The following is a 23544-nucleotide window of genomic DNA, read 5'->3' as shown; positions in this document are numbered from 1 at the left end:
GGACCCCAGTTTCAGAAATGCTGCACTAGGGGGTCAGATACATTGGCATGGGTGGGAATTTTGCCTTCCTCTAAAGCATCGGATGTTGGTCACTCTTGGGAAGCAGGATATACACCTTGCTGGACAGATGGTTTGACCAGGGATGACAAATCCTTTTCCCCAGTCTCACTGGTACCTACTTTTGTTTGCCTTGTACTCAATTAGCTGAACAGAGCGACGCTGGCGCTTTGCTGGCTGGGGACACTCCGGATCTGCAGAAAGAGTAGAGAAAGAGAAATGAAGCCCTGGACAGAGGGAAGCTCAGTCTCTGTGACCCAACCAGTCCTTTGCCTCCCTGCTGAGACTCAGCTGGCTGTTGTGGTGATGGCTTTTGTGATGTAACAATCACACACGGCCCATCTATGCCCCTTTCATCCAAGAACCTCAAAACACTTTACAAAGGCAAATATCATTAATCCCAATTGGTAGATAGCAAAGCTGAGACACACAGAGGTGAAATTTTTTAGTCTCTACGGTGCCACAAGTCCTCCTTTTCTTTTTTAGAGGTGAAATGTCGTCTCCAAAATCACGCAAATGGCAAAGTCAGAAATGGAATCTAGGCTTCCTGAATCCTGCATCCTACTGCAACCCATCTAACCTATCCCACTATCTCCAAGAGCTAGGAACAGAACCCAGGAGTCCTGATTCCCTGTCCCCCTCTAAACTCTAGGCCAGGGGTAGTCAATTATTTTTGTCAAGGTCCAAATTTCTGGGTCAAGGTGTAGTCAAGGTCCAGACTGCAGAGAAAATAATAATAAAAAACCAATAATGATGATGATGATGATGATGATAAGTAAATAAAAAGATTTCAGGGTCCATTCAAAAGCATCTGGCAGTCCAGATTTGGCCTGTGGTCGGCCTATTACTACCTCTGTTCTAGGTCAAGCCACCTTCTCTGGATGCTTGTCCACTGGGAGGCAGATTGAAACCATCACAGCACAGACCACCAAGAGGCTGACTTTCAATTGCTAGTGTCCTGGGGCAGGTGAACAAAGACTTGGAGGTGGACAGTTTTGAAACCCTGTTACTGATACCCCGAGCCACTCAGAGATCAGCCAGTCTGTGAAGCTAGTTGCTGAATGGGGAGGTAAGCAAGGAGTTTCAGATCCATGCAGTGATACCTGATCTCAGGGGTGTTGAAATCTTAATGCTGGTCTCCAGGCTCAGTCCAGCATCTGCAAACACACCCTTATTGTCCTTGCCACTGCCAGGTGTGCACCCAATGTCGCTCTTCTCCACGGTGTCCCAGATCTGTGAAGAGTGGGCATAAATGATGGGAAATCATTATGAATAATGGTATTTTGTACACATATAGGCCTGGACTTCCACCAAGGTTCTAATCCCCCTTGGTCCCTTCGGACTCCCAGCCGGAAGGGTCTCAAAGCACTTTACCGGCTGAAGACTAGATTTCGCTCTTTGAATGCTATGAATTAAAAATGCTCTGTCTACGCCGTGTTTTGGAGCGAGCCTCCTGGTGCAGGTCGACAGACTTGAGCTAGCAGGGCTTGTGTCAGCACTCTGAAAACAGCTGCATGGACAGGTGCCACGAAGCGGTGGCTTAGGCTGGAGCTCCGGCTCTGAAGCACGCCCCCTTCCTTGGCGCTGTCTACATATTTAGAGGGCTAGCATGAGCCCCATTAATCCACATGTGTCGACTAGCGCTGGGAAGCTTGCTCCCGCTTGCTCCAAAATGCTGTGCAGACATACCGTGTAAGGTCACAGCCACCTCGAGCATTGTGTTGGAATGAGAACTGACTCAGAGGGAGGAAGGAAGTGATGCTGGAACACTTTTCGGAGTGAGGGAGCTGAGCTGCACACCCCTCCCCCCGTCCATGCCCCCTGCCGCCCCCTAGAACTGGGGCCGGGAGCAGGGCCATGGTGCTGGGGGGTGGGGGGACGGATGGGGGAAGGGGGCCAAAGCTGGGGCCGCAGCTGGGGACAGATGCGGAGCCTTGGGTGCAGGGCTGGCAGCCGGGACACTTGGCACAGGGCCAGGAGCAGGGGGCTGGGCACGGAGCTGGCAGCCGGGACCCTGGGCATGGAGCCCCACCCCATACAAAATCTGGAGGTGCTGCAGCACCCCCCACATGCCTAGTTCCCGCGCCTATGGAGGAAGGCCTCCTTCTGAATCACCAAAACTACTTCTTGTAGCTCCCTGGGTTTCCTTTAAAGTCTCCCATTCAAGGACTGAACTGGCCCACCCCTGCTTTGCTTGAGTCTGAAAAAGAGCCCATCCCAAGGAGTATGCCAGCAAGCAAAAAATTCTTGCTATTACCAAACAGAATCTCAGCTCAGTGCCTTCCACCCCGTAAAACACCACCAGTCACAGCCAACGTCCCGATGTTTACATGGCCCACCTTTGTTTGCGAAATCTTGTGTTTCTTGTTCAGAACGTAGACTCCCTTGTCCACAGCCACCAGCCCGACACGCGCTCCAGCGTCTCCTTCCACTTTGATTTTCATTGAGGACCCTGGCTTGTGGATTCTATTGTCCGCCTCGGTGGCTCCTTTCACCACCAGCTATTTGGAAAAGGGTGAAGCAAGGGGGTTATTTTATGGCAGAGGAAGCCATTTACTTCCTTTCTTAGCATAAGAAAGTAGAGTAAATCTGAAGCTGATTTTAGATTCCAAAGGAATCTATTTATAGACCTTAATTTCTACCTATCTTTCTATTGCATCTCTAAGGAATCTCTTAATTGCACTATTGACCCAGGAGACGCTGAGAGCTGAATCAGTCCCATTATCCCTAAAAATGACTTTCTGTGTGTTTCTTCTCTCCAGACATGATTGAATGGTGCCTTAGTCTCCATTGTGCTAAAGGAGGAACAAAAAGAAGTCTGAATCTTGAAGCGAGAAGAAAATCGTGGATAATAGTGATGGCTTTATGACAACAAGTGTCAATTTGTATGAACAGGCCTAGATCCAGAGGACCAGAGAGAAAACCAACCCACCGTTCCCATGCAGGTGTCCTGGACATCCACCCAGACCGAGTCTGCTACAATCTCCGAATTTCCTACACGGTAGTAAGCCAAGATGCGGAATGAAGGGATGAGGTCTGGAGTGATGGGCAGGGACATGGTCACCAGAATTTGTGAAGCCTGCTTGGCCTGTCTTCCAGCACGGATGATCTTCCCTTTATTCAGGATCTAACAGGGAAACATGAGACATGGGTTGTGAAGGACAATGAACCTCATCATCCACCTGGACAAGACCAAGAGACTTAGAATGTTTCAGATATGCATTAAGATCTAGAGTTGATGGAACTGGTTGAGGACTGCAGGTCCTGGCCTCAGGTGCGGAAGCTCTGACATTCAGATACTCTTCAGACTCCCAGATCCAAGCCTCATCCAATTTAGGACCATCCCTCATGACTGGAATGGCTTAGATGAGGAACTGGTTGGAGCAAAGGCCTGGGAGTCTGGACCCCTGGATTCTACTTCTGGTTCTGCGTGGGAGTGCGATCTAGTGGTTAGAGCAAAGGACTGTGAGTCAGTGGTGGATTTAGAGTTAGTGGGGCCCTGTGAGCGGCTTCATTTTCACGCCCCCCAACCCCCTTCAGGACCCAGCTAAGAAAAAGAACATTCTCTTATCTCTCCCCTGTTTTTCATTCTTTTATTCTTCATCCTCCTCCTATATTATAAAGTAATGGAAAGTAAATCAAAATAAAGTGAGGTACCTTGACTGGGGCAGAGGGTTGGGGTGTGGGAGGAGGGGTGAGGGGTGCAGGCTCTGGGAGGAAGTTTGGGTGCTGGGTGCAGGCTCTGGACTGGGGCAGGGGGTTGGGGTGCGGGAGGTGGATAGGGGGACGGCGCGGCTCCCACAGCGACCAGCACACACACACACACCCCACCAGCAGCAGCTCCTAGGTGGGGGGGAGAGAGGGGATGTCCAAGGTGTCTCGGTGCGCCGCTGCCCTCAGGCGCCACCCCCGCAGCTCCCATTGGCCGCAGTTCCTGGGCAATGGGAGCTGCGGAATTGGTGCGGAGACATCCCCCCGCCCCCACTAGGGGCTGCAGGGACATGCCGGCCGCTTCCGGGAGTGAAGCAGTGCAGAGGGAGGCAAAGCGGGCAGAGAGTCACTTCTGCCCTGCTGCTGGCACGTCTCTGCGCGCCCCTTAGGGGGAGGGGGACAGCGGGTCTCCATGCGCTGCCCGGGGCAGAGGCAGCATGCAGAGCGGCCTCCCCCCTGGCCAGGGGCGCACAGAGACGTGCCAGCAGCTGGCTGCTTCCGGGAGCGGGTGGGGCCACCGGCCATGGCACGCAGGCAGCCTGCCTGAGCCTACTGCTCAGGGGGCAGGTTGTCAGATATTTGTCCTGCACTTTGGAGGCGCCTCTGTCGTTGGGGGCTCTGTGCCACCACACAGTTTGTTTCTTGGTAAATCCGCTCCTGGTGGGTGCATCCTTCTATGTGCATCTGCCTTACCCCCAAATTCAGACTTTGATTGCAACGCAATAACGTTTGGGGAGTCTCCTCCAATTTTCCAATCGGGACTTTGGAGCAACTAAAGCAAACTTCTGTCCCCAGATAATCCATCCTTGGTTTATGTTCAGCCTTGAGAAGTTGACATTGGGAGTTTAGTCAGTGCTGGGTGGCTACTCTAGGCCATGTAGACATGAGTAATAAAGCTTCTATGCAGGGTTTAAATTCAGCCGGAGCTCTCCGGTAAATATTTTCAACCTCCCTTGAGTTTTTATAGCATGTTGGGGTGAGGTGTGGGGGACTCCGGGAAATACTCTGTAAGAATTTAGGCCCTGCTTCGATGTCACTATGGAGTCTTCAGTGCCTGGATGTAAAAGGAGAACCTACTACCTTGGAGCACAACACTCACCAGGTAGGTGAAGTACATGTTCTTGTTCACAATACTTTGGCTACTAGTTTGCAGGTGGAAGTTCACAAGTAAGTTGTCTCCAGGTCTGATCTCGGTAGTGGTGACTGCCAGATGGAGATAGTTTTTAGATCCTCCTTGGGTCTGATAGGCTTCAGCCACCATGGAATTATGGGCCTGGCGGTTCTCCGGGAGGTCCCTATGGTCAGTTTTTACCTGGAAGGATCAGGGGAAAAAACCAGTGTCAGTTAAAATAAATTTGAGCCTAAAAACAGAGTCTTTAACACATCCGTCTGGGCCAGATTCTGTTCTCAGTTACACTGGCGTAAATTCAGAGCTGCTTCAGATTTACGTCATTTTCATGAAAAGCAAAGTCTGGACCCTAAATCTAGCCAAGAAAAATTAATGACCTCCTGTCCTTATTCTAATAGCAGCATCTAGTGCTTTTCATGCCTGGCTCTCAGAGAGCTCTACAAAGGAGGTCCCTTTGTGGAAACTGTGGAAACTGAGGCACAGGGAGGGGAAGTGAGGTGCTGGAGAGTGCACGGCAAACCAGTGGCAAAGCCAGAATTTGAACCCAGGCTACCTGAGCCCAAGGCACAAAGCCGCATTGTCTTCCTTCAGGCATTCTTAGTGGTTCAGAAGCTTCCATTCAGTTTCTTTATATAGTTTAGTGCTTTGAAAGGCCCAGAAGACTGAAGCCTTTCTAGCCACAGGACAACCGCAGCATGGACTCTGGGCAGGGGAAGCTTCCCCACACGACCCCCCCACATCATATCTCAGCCCAGCCCCCTCTCGTATTAAGAAGGGAGTTTAGTCTCTATGGCCCAGTCAATCATTGGCTTCTCTGGTGCCCTCTTCCAAGCCCCAACCAGCCAGCCCTCCATGTTGTTGCATTTTCATTAACCATTCAGTCAATTCCTTCCACTCTTTGCCAGATATCTGTGCGTTTCCCACAAGACTCTGCCCCTTGTGAAATCCAAGTCACAGGCCGCTGGAAATGACTAGATCTCACCCAGCATAGGGAGAATGAAGTTCAGATGTTATGTGCCAGCCTGGAGATGGAAACAGTGGTCGTATTGAAGCTGCACTGGCGCCCACTGCCTGCAGGGTGAACGATTATCTTCAGTTTCCCATGACTGATTTAGGGCTGTGTACAGGGCGTCGCCTGGAAGGGGCTGCCCAATGGGTGCACGCACCGTGCCCAGCCTCCCGTGACAACGGAAGGTTACTCACAGTGATGTCTAACTGTGATTTCTCCCCAGGCGTGTTGATAACCAGCTTCGCCGTCCCGTCTCCCTGAGTCAGCTGAGAATCTTGGGAGCCATCCACCTTAACGGGAACGCGGGCTGCTGGCGAGCCATCGGGGTTTGTAACGTAGACCTGAGATCAAGGGGAGACAAAGGGATTACTGCCCAGCGTCATGTTGGACTAGGTTGGAGATTCTGTGTGTGCACTAAGCAACAGAGACAGACAGGAGAGAATGATCCCCCGGCTGCCCCACCCTACAATTTCACTGCCCTCTGCCATTCCGCACTAGCGCCCCTCTACCCCGGTGCAAATTCCTACCACTCCCCAGGACTGTTGCTTCCCAATTCTCCCCTTCCTCCACCATTCATCTATTCCCCACCTCTCAACCCTGACCTCTCCCAAACCTTTCTTTTTACTGCATTTGAACCTCAGGCTGCAACGCAGGAGTTATTATGTGTCCAACTGCATCCGGAGGGTATATCGACCCTGCAATCAAAGGGGTGACCACAGCATGTGTAGACATCCCCAAGCTAGCTTTGATCTAGCTCCCCAGAATAACAAGAGCAGTGAAGCTGCTTGAGTTCACATCCAGGGTCGGTTGTACAGCCTGCCGTGGCTTCACTGGTATCGTTCTTTGAGCCAGCTAGATCAAAGCTGGCTCGGGTCGGTCCACATGTACTGCAGTCACACCTCTGATTGTAGGGTAGACATGTAACCTGAGCCAAATGGCCCCGGAGCGCTAGGCCCAGCATAGAGCCTCATTATGAGCGTGGAGGAGTCTAGAATCCCTAAAGCCCCTGGTACTGGTACAAGGCCCAGGAAGCAGCATACTAAGGTGTATGAGTGACCTCATGCCATATTTTGTATCCACCGCCACCACACTGCTTCCTAGATAGACTGTCAGCTTTGAGCCAGATTCTGATCTCAGTCATGAATTGATGTCAATGGAGATACTCTGGCTTGAGATAAGAACCTGGCCCTTTGTCTCCTGTTAATACCCCCCAAAAGGCCTAGATCTAGGCAGAAGAGATATTACCATGAGTTCAAAGGGCAGCCCTGGCTTAAAGTACTTGGCTGTTTTTGTGAAGTGGATCTGATACGGAGATGTCACAATGTTAATTCCGGTTCTCTCCGCTTCCACCATGTCGCTGCCTGCACAGAGAAGCCACAGGATGGGTTAAGGAAAGCGGTTTCAGGACAGATTCTGATCTCATCTTCCCCACTGTCAGTCAGAAATAAATCTACCAGGGTCACTCTATTTTTATGCCACTGTAATTAACAGCAGGATCTGGCCTGGTGTTTCCAAGGTACAAGGGACCTAAGCCATGAAGGACTCCATAGATCAAAAGCTATGCCTTGAATTGCACCCAGAGAAAGCAGGTAGTCAGTGTCACATCCTTCCTGAACTGAGGGCTTATTTTTGCACCTCTCCAAAGTAAACCGTTGCTCACCAGACTGCGTCAAAACCGTCACAGTAACATAGATTGAGTGGCCGATGAGCTCCCTAAGGTTGACGAAACGGGCCTGCAGCATTGCTCTGGTTAGCTCTGCTTCCCCATTCCCATCAAGTATCTAGAAAGAGGGAAAGGGTTTCTTAATGTCACATGCACACATGTACGTGTGCAGCTGTCGGCTCCCAAACTTCCGTGGGTTCAGAGCAGAGGGCAACTTTCTCCAAATGCCCCAGGTTGGTCTTCTACCTGGAGCCAGAGGATTGCACCCGGAATGGCACAGATTGTAGCCCACTTTGTTATTAGTGTCTGGGGGAGGCCCACGGTGTCCATAGGTCCCAGCATATAGTCTCTGCTGCTGCCCCTCTGTATTTGAGTGGTGGGGTGACACATCGCAGAGCTCCTCAGGTACATAAAGTTCACCGGCAGCACTTTGGCCACCCCGACATAGTGAGCAACGGTGCAGTCCCTAAGCCGTCCCTTTAACTCCTCTTCTGCGGTGGCTGCAGAGGGAGCTGCATGAAGCAGGCATGGCCGTGAGGGTAATGGCAGCAGAGAAGCTTGGGCTGATGGACTACTCCCCGAACCCACAGCCCTGTACGGGCGAGTAGCCCGCTGGTGGGAGAGAAGGTGGGCAGCTTTTAAAGGAGCCACCTACCACTTTATACGTAAGAGCAAGTTGGGAGTTTGCGGGGGATTATAGGGCGAATCTAGTCAGGTCACACAACTTGGCTCTGCTCCATCTCATGTCCCCACCCCACACGGACCTTGACTACAGCCCTTGGTGGCGCTGAAGGTAAGCACCTGATTAAGGTGATGTGCAGTTGGGGAGGTTCTTTACTACTTTATCTGTGAGGGCGCATCACTTCCCCAGCATTTCTCCTCCAAGAACGGGCATTACCTCAATTCTCTTGAGTGACTGCGGGATGCTCTTCTTCTCATCACCTATCTTCACCCCAAAGAGGACAAAGGCAGTGCCGTCTAAGTCTTTCCCATAGAGGAACCTGAAAGAGGAGAGGATGGGTAAGAAAAGCCCCATGGAAACCTCCTGAGAACCTGTGGTGCTGGCTTGTGGGTTATACCAAAGACATTTCCATCGCGGTCTCTTGAAAGATACCATGTGCCCTTGGTTAAAGGTGGCCCAGTCACAGATCAAACTAAAATGACTCATTTGTTTTCAATTAACCTCTTTCTGCTGTGGTAGCTGGAGGAAGTGGCAGAAATAGTAGATGAAGGAACTGAGCTGAAGCCACAGAGTTTGCTTATGGGTCCGGCCAGGTTTCAGTTCCTCACCAGAAGAAACTTTACTTTGGGAGTATAGCTTGCTGAAAATTTCCCCTCTAAAAACTCTTTTTCAATGGCAAATTGGGTTATTTACCAAACAAAATTTTCTGTAAGAACTCTCTGCTTTCCTTAGGGGGAAAAAGAAATCTATTTTTAATTGAAAATCGGAATGCCTGAAAACCCAAAATATTTAAATTTGGAAATGCTGCCATAATGCCGCAGGGGAGTTGTAGTTCTGTTGTCTCATGTGCCCATTCTCCTCAATGGGCCCGGGCTGCCCAGCCAGACAGCATCTCCCATGATGCACCATGGCCAGGGACTCCCATGATGCACCATGGCCAGGGACTCCCATGATGCACCGCCTCTCCTTCCACTCTACCAGCTCACAGAGACACCCACCTCGCGTTGATATGAATTTTGAGGTCCTCGTTGCCATCTATGTAAAAAAACTTCTCAGATGGCTCCAACGTGACTTCGAAACTCGGTAACACTGGAGAAACGAGAGGAGAAGGAGAGAACGTTGAGTTTATAGGATTGTACAGCTGGTCAATAAAGCCAAACTGAATAAAAAGTCTCCTCCATGATTGGGTCAGGAGATTAGAGAGAGGAGAGCTCTCTGGGACAGATGAAGAACAACAGGGGGGATCCTTACCATACTCTTTAATGTCAAACTGTGCACTGAAGCTCTGCTGTGGGGAGTCTTGATACCTAGCCACAATATTCCAGGTTCCCAAACTACAGGGGGAAAATCAGAAGATGAATGAATGCACCTAGCACATATTTTGCTATGTCTGACTGGCCCTCTTCTTTCTCCAGGGAATTTAATTGGCCTGTAATGCTAACCCTAAGCCATGCATTGATCCCAAGATGTCTTCAGGTCAATAAAGATGACTGGTGGCTATCTTAACTTCTGGCAATCTAAAATACAGTTGCATATTTTGAGGGGTATGGGGAGCCCGACAAAATCTGCACTCCTTGGGGTGGGGTGGAACATATTGGGTAGGAGGACAAATTCGGATGGGTTCTCCAATCAAAAAGGGTTTGGACATTTATATGGCTCCTAAGAATAAGAACAGTTAATGCTAACAACAATTCTGGAAGGGTTCTTAAACCTCAGGCTTCAGGGCTTAAGCCAGTCTCTAAATATCAGGATGACACTGTCATGGGGATATTATCCCACATCTGCCTACTGCAGAGGCTCTTACGCTGTCCTCTGCACCATCTGGTGGTACCACTTTTGGCCACAGAATACTGGACTAGATGGATCTTGAGTCTGATCCACTCTGGCAATTCCTATGTCACAATCACTGTGCTATTGGGGATAGATCGCTCTCAATAGGAAAATAACCACGATGAGTCCACATCTGCTTTAAACACTGCTTAGGAGGTTATTATCTCCAGGAAATGCCTGTAGGTGAAACAGCTAATGAATCATACACATAAATCTTCTGTTTCACTGCCTGATCTCTGTAGGTCTTTATTACTAGGGCCCTATTAAATTCATGGTCCATTCTGGTCAATTACTCAGCCATAGGATTTGAAACTTAGTCAATTTCATGTTTTCAGATGTTTACATCTGAAATTTCACAGTGCTGTAAGGATGGGGTTCCCGACCCAAAAGGCAGCTGGTGGGGGGGGGGGGGAAGGAGAGGGTCACACAGCTGTTGTAGGTGGGGTTGTGAGATTGCCACCCTCACTTCTATGCTGTCTTCATAGTTGGGCTTCCTGCAGCTTCATGAGGTACCCGGAGGTGGGTCTGATCTCCCGCCGAGAGTGGCTGGGCGGGAGAAGAGTAAGTCCTGTTCCTCCCCAGCTCCAGGGACTAGCAGCTGGAGCCTGAGGAGCCCCCTGCCCTACCCCTCCCTTTCCCCTCCAATAGCTAGATTTTATGGGGGAGGGCTTATTTCACGGTCCGTGGCACGTTTTTTACAGCCGTGACTTTGGTAGGGCCCTATTACATATGCACACGGTGATATTTAGGGCAACTTACTTGATAATTTCAGGTAAGTGATGGTTCATAGGGAAGATCCCGACTTTGCTGGATGAGGATACAGATTCCCTCTTCACAATAATGCCCTCAGGTGTCTGGCAAAGAAAAGCAGGTCAGAGATTAGAGGTGTCAGAAAACATTGTGAATTGTTCTGCCCAATACGATCACCTGGGTTTAATTTGTGGGCTAATAAAAAATTCCGAGGTTTATAAATCAGCATTTAACAGTCAGTTACTTTGGCTGCTTTAGTCGACGTGATGCAGAGACCCCTTGGAAAAGGAACCCCCCTGTTCTTTGCAAATAACTCTTACCTCAGACCTGACAAACGTACTAGACCAAACACACGTCTTGCAGGGTGTTTATCCGTGACAGATAACATGTATGATACCTACCAAAAGCTCGCAACTTATCAAGACTCAATCACTGCAAGATTGCTCAGCACCCACCAGCCACAGCTGTCTGGAGGTTTGGGGATGGGTTTGAGGGAGGGCATAATATGCACTTCACGGACATGTCATGAAATAATGTAAAAATAAGAGAGACATAATATATAAATAAATATAAATAAATCATTATTATAATATAATTATAAATATATTTTGAAACAAAACGTTGATGTTGTCTCAAAACTATTTTTTTCACTTCGAAAAAAAATTTTTTGTGCAGAGATGTCATCAAAATCATATCAACGTTGTGAAAAATTTTGCTCTTTCTCAAAATGGCGTCTTCCTGTAGAAAACTGTTTCACCAAAGACCAGATCTATTCGTAGCTTACGCTTCAGACCCATGCTGGCTGCACAGCTCCCTTATCAATAACCTTTCCACCCTCCCAAAGTGCTCCCAAAACCTTGCTCCAGTCCTACACCCAACAACTCCAACTGAACCATGAAACCTCCCAATCAGCACAGCTGCCCCTCCGGAACCATAGAACTTTCCTAGTCAATGACAGCAGGAAACTTTCCATGCATTAGGTTTACAAAGTGAGGCTTCAATCAGCTATTAACTCATCTCCTATCCTTACCATGTTTTTATATGTTTGCAGTGTTGTAGCCATGTTGGTCCCAGGATATGAGAGACAAGGTGGGTGAGGTCATATCTTTTATTCTGTTGATGGAAGAGACAAACTTTCCAGACACACAGACTTGAAGAAGAGCTCTGTGGAGCTCAAAGCTCGTCTCTTTCCACCAACAGAAGTTGGTCCAATAAAATATAATACCCCACCCACCTTGTCTGTCTCATGTTGTATCAGAGTGTTTACATTCAGCGATGTTAGTTAAAACAGTTTAGTTTACAAAACTCAATTCTTACAGCTAGACATTGTGATAAAGTGACGGGAAAATGTCTTACTTGAAATTCAACAATAACTGGTTTCGACACTGGTTCCAGTTGATGACCCATAGAGAAGATTCGACAATAGACTGGAAAAAAATTCAGAAGGCAAATTAATGGTTGATTGCTCTGCCAGGCCTTGGGTTGGTTTATTTCACTTTAAGCAGAGCTCAATCTGAGATATCCTGAGCATACAGGTTAAAATATAGGAAACAAAAGGGAAGGATGAAATTAATAGGCAGCGTGTTTAAAACAAACAAAAGGAAGTTCTTTGTCACACAACACAGAGTCAATTTGTGGAACTCATTGCCATGGTATGTTGTGTAAAGGCCAAAAGTATAACTGGGTTCAACAAAGAATGAGCTAATTTCATGGAAGATTGACCATCTTGGCTAATAGCCATTGGTGGATCTGCTCCAGGTGTCCCTAGACCCCCAGCTGCCAGGAGCTGGGACTTGACAACAGCAGATGGATCACTCGAAATTGCCCTGTTCTGTTCATTCCCTCTGAATCATCTGGCACTGGTCACTGTCAGAGGTAGAATACCGGCCTAGATAGATCACTGGTCTGACCCAGTTTGGCCTTTATGTTCTTACTTTGGGGATTTGTTTAGATCGTTCCCCAACTGCAGCTTCTGATGAGGGCTTTGCGACTGCATGCATATATGCCAGGAGAAGTTAGGCTGAGATCAAAAGATTCTATTTCCCACAGGCCACAGAACAGCTGTGAAATGTAATGGCTGTGTCACTACCAACCTAAAATGGAACTGAAAAATAATTTTGAAGTGATGGGTCCATATCCCATTCCCATCCAGGTCTAATCTGTGTATGGTACTTATATGGCCCTCTTTTCTGTAATATATGGACGCTTCACAATCTTTAATGTGTTTATCTTCGCAACACATCTGCAAAGCAGGACAGTGCTTTTATTCTCATTTGACAGATAGGGGAACTGAGTTACAGAGAGGCTAGGCAACTTCTCCAAGGTCACACAGAGTTTGTGGAAGAATAGGAACTTGACCACCAACCTCCCAAGACTTAGACTAGTGCCCTAACCACTTGACCATGCTTCCTCTCTTCCCCATCAATATTGAAAGCTCTGACGACTCAATGGAAAAGTCCTGAGGCATCATTCACTAATGCTTTGTACCTTGTGTCCAGAGTTGAGTGAATGATTTTGGGGGGGGGCGGGGTTCAGTGGCCAAACTGAAAAAAAAATCCCCCCAAATTTTTGTTCCAGGTCAACACGAAACGGAAGTTTGTTTGGTTTTTCTTGCCAAAACAAAATGATGAACTATTACGATAGGGCAACGCCCTTGCATGAAGTGTATTATGACTGGTAAACATTTTGTTTCGGGTCAAACAAAACGTTTTATTTTCTTGAGTTTTCTGGTGGTTTTTACTTAAAAGCAAATTTAGCTGAATTTCTAAATGGAACATCATTTCCAAACAAAACGTCAAAATGTTGTATTTCAAAAACATCAGAATTAATCATTTTGACTTAAAAAATTATTTTTTTTCCAGTCATAACTATTCTCCAAAATCAACCTGAATTCATGAACAGTTTTGGTCAATCCAAAACTGAATTTTTTGGAGCATAAACTATTTGTCTGAAAAATTTCACCCAGCTCTACTTGTGTTTCACCCAGGGCAGAGTGGAGTAAAATGCTACCTCTGGCATGAGTGGAGAGTTCTGTTCTGGGAGCGATTTAGGACTAATTTGCACAGGTGTGACTGATGATCCAAGGTGCAAGGCAGCGGATGATCAGGTGTTAAGAATGACCGTTCCCTTGCATGGAGTGTACTGCAAATGGTCAAGTACCAGTGAATGGTAACATAGTCCTGGGGATGGGGACTTAAGAAGCCACAAATGAAATACAGAAGAATTAAAACCAGAAGACGAGAGACACAATAATCTCCACAGTATGCAACCTGCAGCAGATCTAAAATGAAGTCAGTGCACCCAACACCCAAAAGGGGTCAGAAGAAGGCAGTACCTGTAGATCCAGGTGTGTAGATGGTTTTATCTGTCTGGATGAAGATGTAGCCACTGTGGAAGGTGACCAGAACCACTTTCTCCAAGTTGAATTGCGGGCTTTTGGCTTGGACAGCCACATACTGTTTGCCATCTTTCTTTATGTCTTTGGTAGGAACCTGAGTGAAGATTATTCAGTGTGGAGTTATTGGTTCAGCAGGTCAATAGTCACCATGGATAAAGTATCCATGCTGGAACAGTGAAACTTAATCATAAATCATGTTAGCAATTCTTACAAAAGTTACAAAGCTCCATGAAAAACACTATGTCATAAATTTCCCCTTGATCCATCTATCTGCTCAACATCTATTGTTAAAAGACATTCCAATCACAAGTCAATTGTATGGTATGGCCCTTACAGGGATAATAAAGCTGCTATTTGTCTCTGTAATTTGGCCACCTTGGTCCTAAAATACTAGTCAACTCTGGAACTGGCCAAAACTCGAATTTCCATTCCGTGCGAAATGCCGACATTTTGAAGGTCATTTTCGTTCAGAATCGGAACAAAACCAAAACATGTTGGTAACTTTGAGGCAATCGAAATATTCCATTTTGAGAAAATCAAAACATTTTCTTCCTTTTTTGACTTTATTTTGTATTGCTATATATAATCGAATATACAATTAAATACATTTCAAAACTCTACGTTATTTCTAAATGAAAAAAAACCCAAAACATTCTATTTCAATAAGGCCAAAACATTCCATTTAAAAAAATAAATCAAAACAGACATGTTCCCGTGGAACGTTTCAAGGTTTTCAAGCATTTTCCAATCAAGAAATGTTCAGCCAGAAAACTTTCCACTAGCTCTAGCCACCAACTGAATGGGGTTGCAGTTGACTGGAACACCCACTCATCCAAAAACTCATGGCCAGGGACTCATTTACCTATACAACATATTTAACAGGCGTTAAAATACACTCTGGGCCAGATCCTCAATGAGTATAAACCAAAGTAGTTTGGTTGACAATGCTGATTTGCACCAGCGGAGGATCTGACACTTGATTGGGACAGTCAGACCTTGATTTGGTTTTGTTAAAAGGTCACAATCAACTTTAAAAAAAAAAAAAGAGAAATCATCACACTTCTACCTGAAAATGATGACCTGTTTTTGCTACAAATGCCCCTAAATTCATCATCGTGGAAGGAGATGAGGGATGAGATCATCAGTTCTTTCACGGCCTCTTTACACCAGGTAAAAGGGCCAAAGTGGTGTAAAGGGCCCCTAAAAGCCCCATATCTCGCCAGGGAGGATACCTTCAGGCCCAAGCACTGAGCGAATAAAGCTGCCTTCTGAGGATCCCTTCATTAGTCCTGGCACAGGACGCATGCTGTTGCAGAGATGCATATCTGGACTGCAGCCCACAGGGCAGCCCTAGGAGGTTGCTCTAACTTTGTCAGGTTCCTGGGGCTGTCCAAATAAACTGGATGTCGTGGAGCAGCCCAGGATAAGGAGGGTGCAAAGGTGGTTTAAAGCTAACACCCATTTGTGCCTTTGATGATACATGAAAGGAGAGATTTTCAATTTCACTGCCCCCCCTCCCCACCCCCCGCATCTACTTAGTTGTCAGAACTTCTGTTGTCTGGGTGGAATTTTCCCATCGCATCCAGGGAGAGGTGTAGAAAAAAACAAAACAAAACGTAAAACATGATTGTAAATCACAAAAATTGGTAGGGGGGCTAGGATCCAAGGCAGGGTAGGAGCTGAAATTGCTTATAACTCATTCTTTTTATATCCACTAGACTACACTTTATTATTCTAGTGCCCAGAGGCCCTAAGCAAAGCCAAAGCTCCCATCTGTTAGGTATTGTACAAACACAGGGTAAGGCCTTCAAGTCTACGAATCAGTCCCTGTCCTGAAGATCTTACAATTCATATAGACAAGGCAAAGAAAGGACTACAGGAACAATGACTACTGGGGGATTTTAATCAACTGGCTAAGCGATTTATTTTCCCCCTCGTTGGTAGAAATTACCCAAAAACATCCGTGTTCCCAACGCTCATGATTTTACTGAGATTCTCATGATAGTCAGTATTTTTCCTCAAAGCTCCAGCTCTTGGATTCACGTGATTAGGTGCAAATCTCAGCTTTCCTGTTTTTAAACAAGGAAGTTCTTGTAGTTGCAGAGAAAAGCTTGAAAACGTGACTCAAGTGCACCCGAAAGGCTCAGAAACCAGAAGACAAACAAAATGATCATGGGGGCGGGGGGGGAGGGGGGAAGCCGTCATGATTTTTAAGCCAAACTCGTGACTTTTTGATGCCTGACTGATGGTTTTTGAATATCTGGGGTTGGCACCATTGAAACATATATTGTGATTTGGTTTAACCGTTTGTTTTGCTGAGCAATACGAGGCTGGGGTTTTACGCACCTTTATTATGGCTGTGCCCATCATCCCATTGTCAGAGTTCAGGTTGGTTTTGACTTGGTATAAAATGAGTCTCTTCAGAGGGAAGTCTTGTACGGTGATTGTCACCTCGGTTGGAGTGGTGAGACCATGGGCTTCCACCACGATCTTCTCTTCGCTGTCCACCCGCAGAACGTTAGGGGTGATCAGAGTGTATCTATGAAATGTTTATTCATTTACAGAAAGTCTTTGACAAGGTCCATCAAAGTTCTTAAGCAAAATAAGCTGTCATGGGATAAAAGGGAAGGTCCTCTCATGGACTGGTAACTGGTTAAAATATAGGAAACAAAGGGTAGGAATAAATGGTCAGTTTTCAGAATGGAGAGAGGTAAATAGTGGTGTCCCCCAAGGGTCTGTACTGGGACCAATGCTGTTCAACATATTCATAAATGATCTGGAAAAAGGGGTAACCAGTGAGTTGGCAAAATTTGCAGATGATACAAAACTACTGAAGATAGTTAAGTCCAAAGCAGACTGCGAAGAGTTACAAAAGGATCTCACAAAACTGGGTGACTGGCAAACAAAATGGCAGATGAAATTCAATATTGTAATGCACATTGGAAAACATTATCCCAACTATACATATACAATGATGGGCTCTAAATTAGCTGTTCCCACTCAAGAGAGATCTTGGAGTCATTGTGGAGAGTTCTCTGAAAACATCCACTCAATGTGCAGCGGCAGTCAAAAAAGCTAACAGAACGATGGGCGTCATTAAGAAAGGGATCAATAATAAGACAGAAAATATCATATTGCCTCTATATAAACCCATGGTACACCCACACCTTGAATACTGCGTGCAAATGTGGTCGCCCCATCCCAAAAAAGATACATAGGAATTGGAAAAGGTTCAGAAAAGGGTAACAAAAATGGTTAGGGGTCTGGAACGGCTTCCGTATGAGGAAAGATTAAGAAGACTGGGACTTTTCAGCTTGGAAAAGAGACGACTAAAGGGGGATATGACAGAGATCTATAAAATCATGACTAGTGTGGAGAAAGTAAATGAGAAAGCGTTATTTACTCCTTCTCATAACACAAGAACTAGGGGTCACCAAATGAAATTAATAGGCAGCAGGTTTAAAACAAACAAAAGGAAGTATTTTTTCACACAGTGCATGGTCAACCGGTGGAACTCCTTGCCAGAGGATGTTGTGAAGGCCAAGACAATAACAGGGTTCAAAAAAGGACTAGATAAGTTCATGGAGGGTAGGTCCATCACCAGCTTTTAGCCAGGATGGGCAGGGATGGTGTCCCTAACCTCTGTTTGCCAGAAGCTGGGAATGAGCGACGGGATGGATCACTTGATGGCTACCTGTGCTGTTTTTCCATCTGGGGCACTGGCATTGGCCACTGTCGGAAGACAGGATACTGGGCTAGATGGACCTTTGATCTGACCCACTATGGCCGTTCTTATGTTTTTATGTACTACATTTTAAAGTCCATCTGAGACACCCACTTCCCCAAGCACGCCTCCTGCCTCTTCATCACCAATGAGCGTCATACCCTCCCTGCCCACCTCCAAACCACAAAGCCCAGGAAATGCAGAGGAAAGCAACTGACCCATATAAATCACCTTCTCTCTCAGACACCCCCTCACCATTCCTCTAGCAAGTCAACAGTTGCCTACCACGGTCACAAATGTGACACTCAGACAACTGAAAATTTTCTTCTGTGAGATGACAGGGTTCCCATGGGACAACTCTATGTTTTCCAGCTTGTGGCTTTCCTTTGGGTGTTATTTGCCTGTTGGAACTTTAACTCATTTAAAGGTGTCTTTTCTTAGCTTCATAATACCAGAATTTGGGAATTATACTATGTGGCTACTAGTAAGGAGCAAAGGGTCATATTTGAAACCTCCTTTGGATACGCTTGCATAAGTTGGTGCCAAGCCATAAACACATTCACTGGAAAGAATCTCAAACTAAAACTCCAGGCTGGGACATCATTTTTTGAAGTCTAGCTCTTGCCCCCCCACAAGATTTACACAGCACGGTCAAGCAAAGTTCTCCCTTCACCGGGAGAGATGCAGCCAACCACGCCTACTGCAGACATCTCAGTAATGAGATCTGAATCCACAGGAACGTACAAATCCTCAGGCAAAATTGTTACCAAGTCTCAATCACTGATTTTCATCTCAAAGCCGTTTCAAATCAGTGCAACGCTGCTGACTTCAATGTAGTCATTCCTGATTTACACCGCTGTACGTGAGAGCAGAATTTTGCCCAATGGGAGGGTTGCCTTTATCCTCAGATTATAGAAATTTGGCACCAGAGTTCCACTTTTCAGGTTAAAAAGCTTCCAAATTCTACAATCCTGAAATAATCTGAAAATGAATGAGGTTGACAAAGATCACAGCAAATGGGAAAGAGAATTTCTGAAGCTGGCTCCCACTTGTCACGGAATTTCAGCCAAGGAAGAATAATTAAGGGTAGGCTCCACTCAGTCTAACGAACCCCAGGTTAATATCCTCATCTGCTCAGACTCACAGGAGGTACTTACAGTTGGCCGTGAGAAACGACTGGGAAACAGAACGCGAACACGGCCACTAGGTAGAGAACACGTCCCTCCATGGTGAGGAAGGCTGAAGTAGTAGCTCCTACTAGGTTATTTATATTCATAGAATCATAGAATATCAGGGTTGGAAGGGACCTCAGGAGGTCATCTAGTCCAACCCCCTGCTCAAAGCAGGGCCAATCCCCAACTAAATCATCCCAGCCAGGGCTTTCAGAGTCCAATGTAAACCAAGAGTTTATGCAAACCACTGAGCAGTTATTGAATTTTGGGAAGGAGCCAAGACAGCTTTGCATTCTTAATAGAATGACCTAGGAGGGATATTTGGACGGTTAGTTTGATGTTTGTTCTGTTATTTATTCAGGCTAGTGACAGCCAAGAATGGCCAAGCTCAAATCTAGGGATGGGGAAATTGATCAAAACAAATCATGTTCAGATCTCCACAGGGAACCAAGTACAAGGATTGGGAGTCAGGACTCCTGAGTCCCATTGCTGTCTCTGCCACTGCCTCATCATAGAACAGGGGTGAGCAAACTGCACCTCACCAGCCATTTTAAGCCGGCCCTTGAGCTCCCACTGGGCAGTGGGGTCTGGGGCTTGCCCCCCTCCGGCACCCCAGCTGGGGAGCAGGATTGGGGGCCGCTCCACGCGGCTCCCAGAAGCAGTGGCATGGCCCCACTCTGGCTCCTACGGGTGGCTTTGCACGCTGCCCCCGCCCCAAGAGCTGCCCCCGCAGCTCCTATTGGCTGGGAACTGTGGCCAATGGGAGCTGCAGGGGCAGCGCCTGTGGATGGGGCAGTGGGCAGAGCCACCTGACCACGGCTCCGCATAGGAGCTGGAGTGGGGACATGGCCACTGCTTCCGGAAGCCGCTTGAGGTAAGCACCGCCCAGAGCCTGCACCCCCAACCAGAGCCCTCACCCCCTCCCACACCCCAACCCTAATTTTGTGAGCATTCATGGCCCGCCATACAATTTCTATTTCCAAATGTGGCCCTCGGGCCAAAAAGTTAGCCCACCACTGTCACAGAATCATAGGACTGGAAGGGACTTCAAGAGGTCATCTAGTCCAGTCCCCTGCGCTCATGGCAGGACTACATATTATCTGGACCATTCCTGGCAGGTGTTTGTCTAACCTGCTCTTAAAAATCTCCAATGATGGAGATTCCACAACCTCCCAAGGCAATTTATTCTGGTGGTTAACCACCCTGACGGTTAGGAAGTTTTTCCTAATGTCCAACCTAAACCGCCCTTGCTACAATGTAAGCTTTTGCTTCTTGTCCTATCCCTAGAGGTTAAGAAGAACAATTCTCCTCCCTCCTCCTTGTAACAACCTTCTATGTACTTGAAAACTGTTATCATGTCCCCTCTCAGTCTTCTCTTCTTCAGACTAAACAAACCCAATTTTTTCAATCTTCCCTCACAGGTCATGTTTTCTAGACCTTTCATCATTTTTGTTGCTCTTCTCTGGGCTTTCTCCAATTTGTCCACATCTTTCCTGAAATGTGGCTCCCAGAACTGGACACAATATTCCCGTGGAGACCTGATCAGTGTAGAACAGAGCGGAAGAATTACTTCTCATGTCTTGCTCACAACACTCCTGCTAATACAGCCCAGAATGATGTTTGCTTTTTTTGCAACAGTGTTACACTGTTGACTCATATTTAGTTTGTGATCCACTATGACCCCCAGATCCCTTTCCGCAGTACTCCTTCTCAGGCAGTCATTTCCCATTTTGTATGTCTGCAACTAATTGTTCCTTCCTAAGTGGAGTACTTTGCATTTGTCCTTATTGAATTTCATCCTATTTACTTCAAGACCATTTCTCCAGTTTGTCCAGGTCATTTTGAATTTTAAGCAAATCGTCCAAAGCACTTGCAACCCCTCCCAGCTTGGTATCGTCTGCAAACTTTATAAGTGTACTCTCTATGCCATTATCTAAATCATTGAGGAAGATATTGAACAGAACCGGACCCAGAACCGATCTCTGCGGGACCCCACTCGTTATGCCCTTCCAGCATGACTGTGAACCATTGATAACTACTCTCTGGGAATCGTTTTCCAACCAGTTTTGCATCCACCTTATAGTAGCTCCACCTAGGTTGCATTTCCCTAGTTTGTTTATGAGAAGGTCATGCAAGAGACTATCAAAAGCTTTACTAAAGTCAAGGTATCATATGACCATGGGCAAGTTTTCAGCTGGGTGTGCCTGCGTGTAACAGAGCTGGCTGCCTCCCTAGTGCCCCTTGTGGCCGGAGGCTGCTCTGCAGCCTCCTGTCTCAGTTTCCCTCTTGGTTCCTCAAATAAACTCCAGATTACTCTCCAAAGGTAATTAAGACATTTCCTTCCTGGGGTCCAATTTATTTAGTCCTGACACACATTGGCCACCTCAGGCCCCAATCCTAGTTCAGTGTCCCTCCACGCTGTGAGAGAGCACTTCTTTCCTGAGCTGGGTCCCAATTTAAGGTCTCTCTCTCTCTCTCCCTCCCCCTTGGGTACGGAGTCCCTATCCCTCCTTCCTGGAGCTGGGTCCTTTACTCTCTGCAGGCCCCCCTAACTAGAGATCAGCTGCCTGGCTCTGACTTCCAGGATGCAACCCTTCCCCCTATCAGGGTCTCCAGCAGGAACCTCCTGCTCACTGCAATTCCTCTCTATCACAGCTTCCTCTTTCTGCTCTCCTCTGGCTCTTTATAGCAACCAGCTGCCCTCTATCTAGCCTCATTGAGAGGCTGTTAATGAGGCCCAGGTGGGCTGGACCAGTTCCCTCTTACAGGGCCCAGTTTCTTTGTCTGAAAAATGGGGCAATAAATATTAATAAATAAGACCGCGGTGCAAATGGCTGCCAGCACCTGAGCCTTGGATGCAAAGACAGTCACAGACCCCATTAAAACCCGTGGGGAAGCTCAGCACCGTTAGAGGAGTCTTTACCCAAGATCTGCCTCTAACTCTTCCAGAATGGTGCTCTTTCTTGGCAGGAAGTTTTTTTGTCCGTTTGTTGAGGCAGAAATTGGAGCTTCACAAAATGGAGCTCTGGGGCGGGTAGATCCTGAGCTAACAGGAGCACTCTGGAAAGAAGGACAACTTGTCCGGGGGAGGGAGAGGGATCAGAGACACGAGGGTCTAAAGCTGATCTCATGGATTAGTTGAGCAAAAACATTTGCAGTTGGGCTTCTTTTCCCAATAAGAGTACAAACTGTGACTCCAACACTTAACACAAGAATGGTCATACAGGGTTAGACCAATGGTCCATCTCACCCAATATCCTGTCTTCTGACAGTGGCCAATGCCAAACGATTCAGAGTGAGTGGACAAAACAGGGCAATTTACTGAGTGGTCCATCACCTGTGATCCAGTCCCAGCTTCTGGAAGTCAGAGGTTTAGAGACATCCAGAGCACAGGGTAGCATCCTTGATTATCTTGGCAAATAGCCATTGATGGACGTATCCTCCATGAACCTCTCTCATTCTTTTTTGAACCCAGTTATACTTTTGGCCTTCACAACCTCCCCTGGCAATGAGTTCCACAGGTTGACTGTGCATTGTGTGAAGAAATCCTTCCTTATCCTTCTTTTAAATTTCATTGGGTGACCCCTGGTTCTTGTGTTATGTGAAGGGGTAAATAACACTTCCTTGTTCCTTTTCTCCACACCATTCATGATTTTATAGGCCTCTACCATATCTCCCCCCCACCGACATCTCTTTTCTAAGATGAACAGCCCCAGTCTCATTAATCTTGTCTCATATGGAAGCTGTTCCATATTCCTAATAATTTCTGTTCCTCTTCTTTGTACCTCTTTCCAATTCTAATATATCTTTTTTGAGATGCGGTACCCAGAATTGCAAGCGGTATTCAAGGAATGGGTGTACCATGGATTTATATAGAGGCATTATGATATGTCATGTTGTCTTATCCCTCCTGTTCCTACTGGTTCTAACATTCTGTTCGCTTTTTTGATAGCCGTTGCACATTTAGCACGTTTTCATAGAACTATGCCCAGTGACTCCCAGGTCTCTTGCTTGGGGGGGTCACCCATCATTTTCTATGTATAATTGGGATTATGTTTTGCAATGTGCATTTCAGCGTGGATAAATGTAAAGTATTTCATCTGCCATTTTCTTGCCTTGTCACCCAGTTTGTGAGATCTGTTAGTAACTCTTCTCGGTCTGCTTTGAACTTAACTATCTTTATTGTCTACAAACTTTGTCACCTCACGGTTTACCCCTTTCTTCAGATCATTTATGAATTTGTTGAACAGCGCTGGTCCCAGCACCGATCCTTAGGGGACCAGTGTTCCCTCTAACTTTTTACATCCATGTGCAGAATGAATTCTGTTATGTGCACCAATATGGAGGTGATGTGTGGTGGGGGTGGGGCCTAGGGCTCAGGGCTGAGGCACAGGGTTGGGGTATGGGGCGGGGTGAGGAC

General features: G+C 46.8%; 1 protein-coding gene across 1 annotated transcript in view; it reads right to left on the bottom strand.

The window, feature by feature from the left end:
* Positions 1-19180, bottom strand: part of LOC141975431 (venom factor-like) — a 52784-nt gene extending 33604 nt beyond the window's left edge. The window contains exons 1-16 of the mRNA XM_074935797.1: positions 19110-19180; positions 16575-16767; positions 14166-14322; positions 12188-12258; positions 10841-10935; positions 9503-9585; positions 9250-9340; positions 8468-8570; positions 7567-7687; positions 7152-7267; positions 6101-6247; positions 4868-5080; positions 2990-3184; positions 2397-2558; positions 1161-1290; positions 180-251 (exon numbers count right to left, since the gene is read on the bottom strand). Coding sequence (XP_074791898.1) covers positions 180-251; positions 1161-1290; positions 2397-2558; positions 2990-3184; positions 4868-5080; positions 6101-6247; positions 7152-7267; positions 7567-7687; positions 8468-8570; positions 9250-9340; positions 9503-9585; positions 10841-10935; positions 12188-12258; positions 14166-14322; positions 16575-16767; positions 19110-19180 — 2020 coding nt within the window. The remainder of the gene's footprint in view (positions 1-179; positions 252-1160; positions 1291-2396; positions 2559-2989; positions 3185-4867; positions 5081-6100; positions 6248-7151; positions 7268-7566; positions 7688-8467; positions 8571-9249; positions 9341-9502; positions 9586-10840; positions 10936-12187; positions 12259-14165; positions 14323-16574; positions 16768-19109) is intronic.
* Between the last annotated feature and the right edge of the window lie 4364 nt (positions 19181-23544).

Source organism: Natator depressus, chromosome 20, assembly GCF_965152275.1.
Source record: "Natator depressus isolate rNatDep1 chromosome 20, rNatDep2.hap1, whole genome shotgun sequence".
Classification (NCBI taxonomy): Eukaryota; Metazoa; Chordata; order Testudines; family Cheloniidae; genus Natator; species Natator depressus.
The sequence above is the reverse complement of the archived record's forward strand: the minus strand, read 5'-3'. Positions and strand labels throughout refer to the sequence as shown.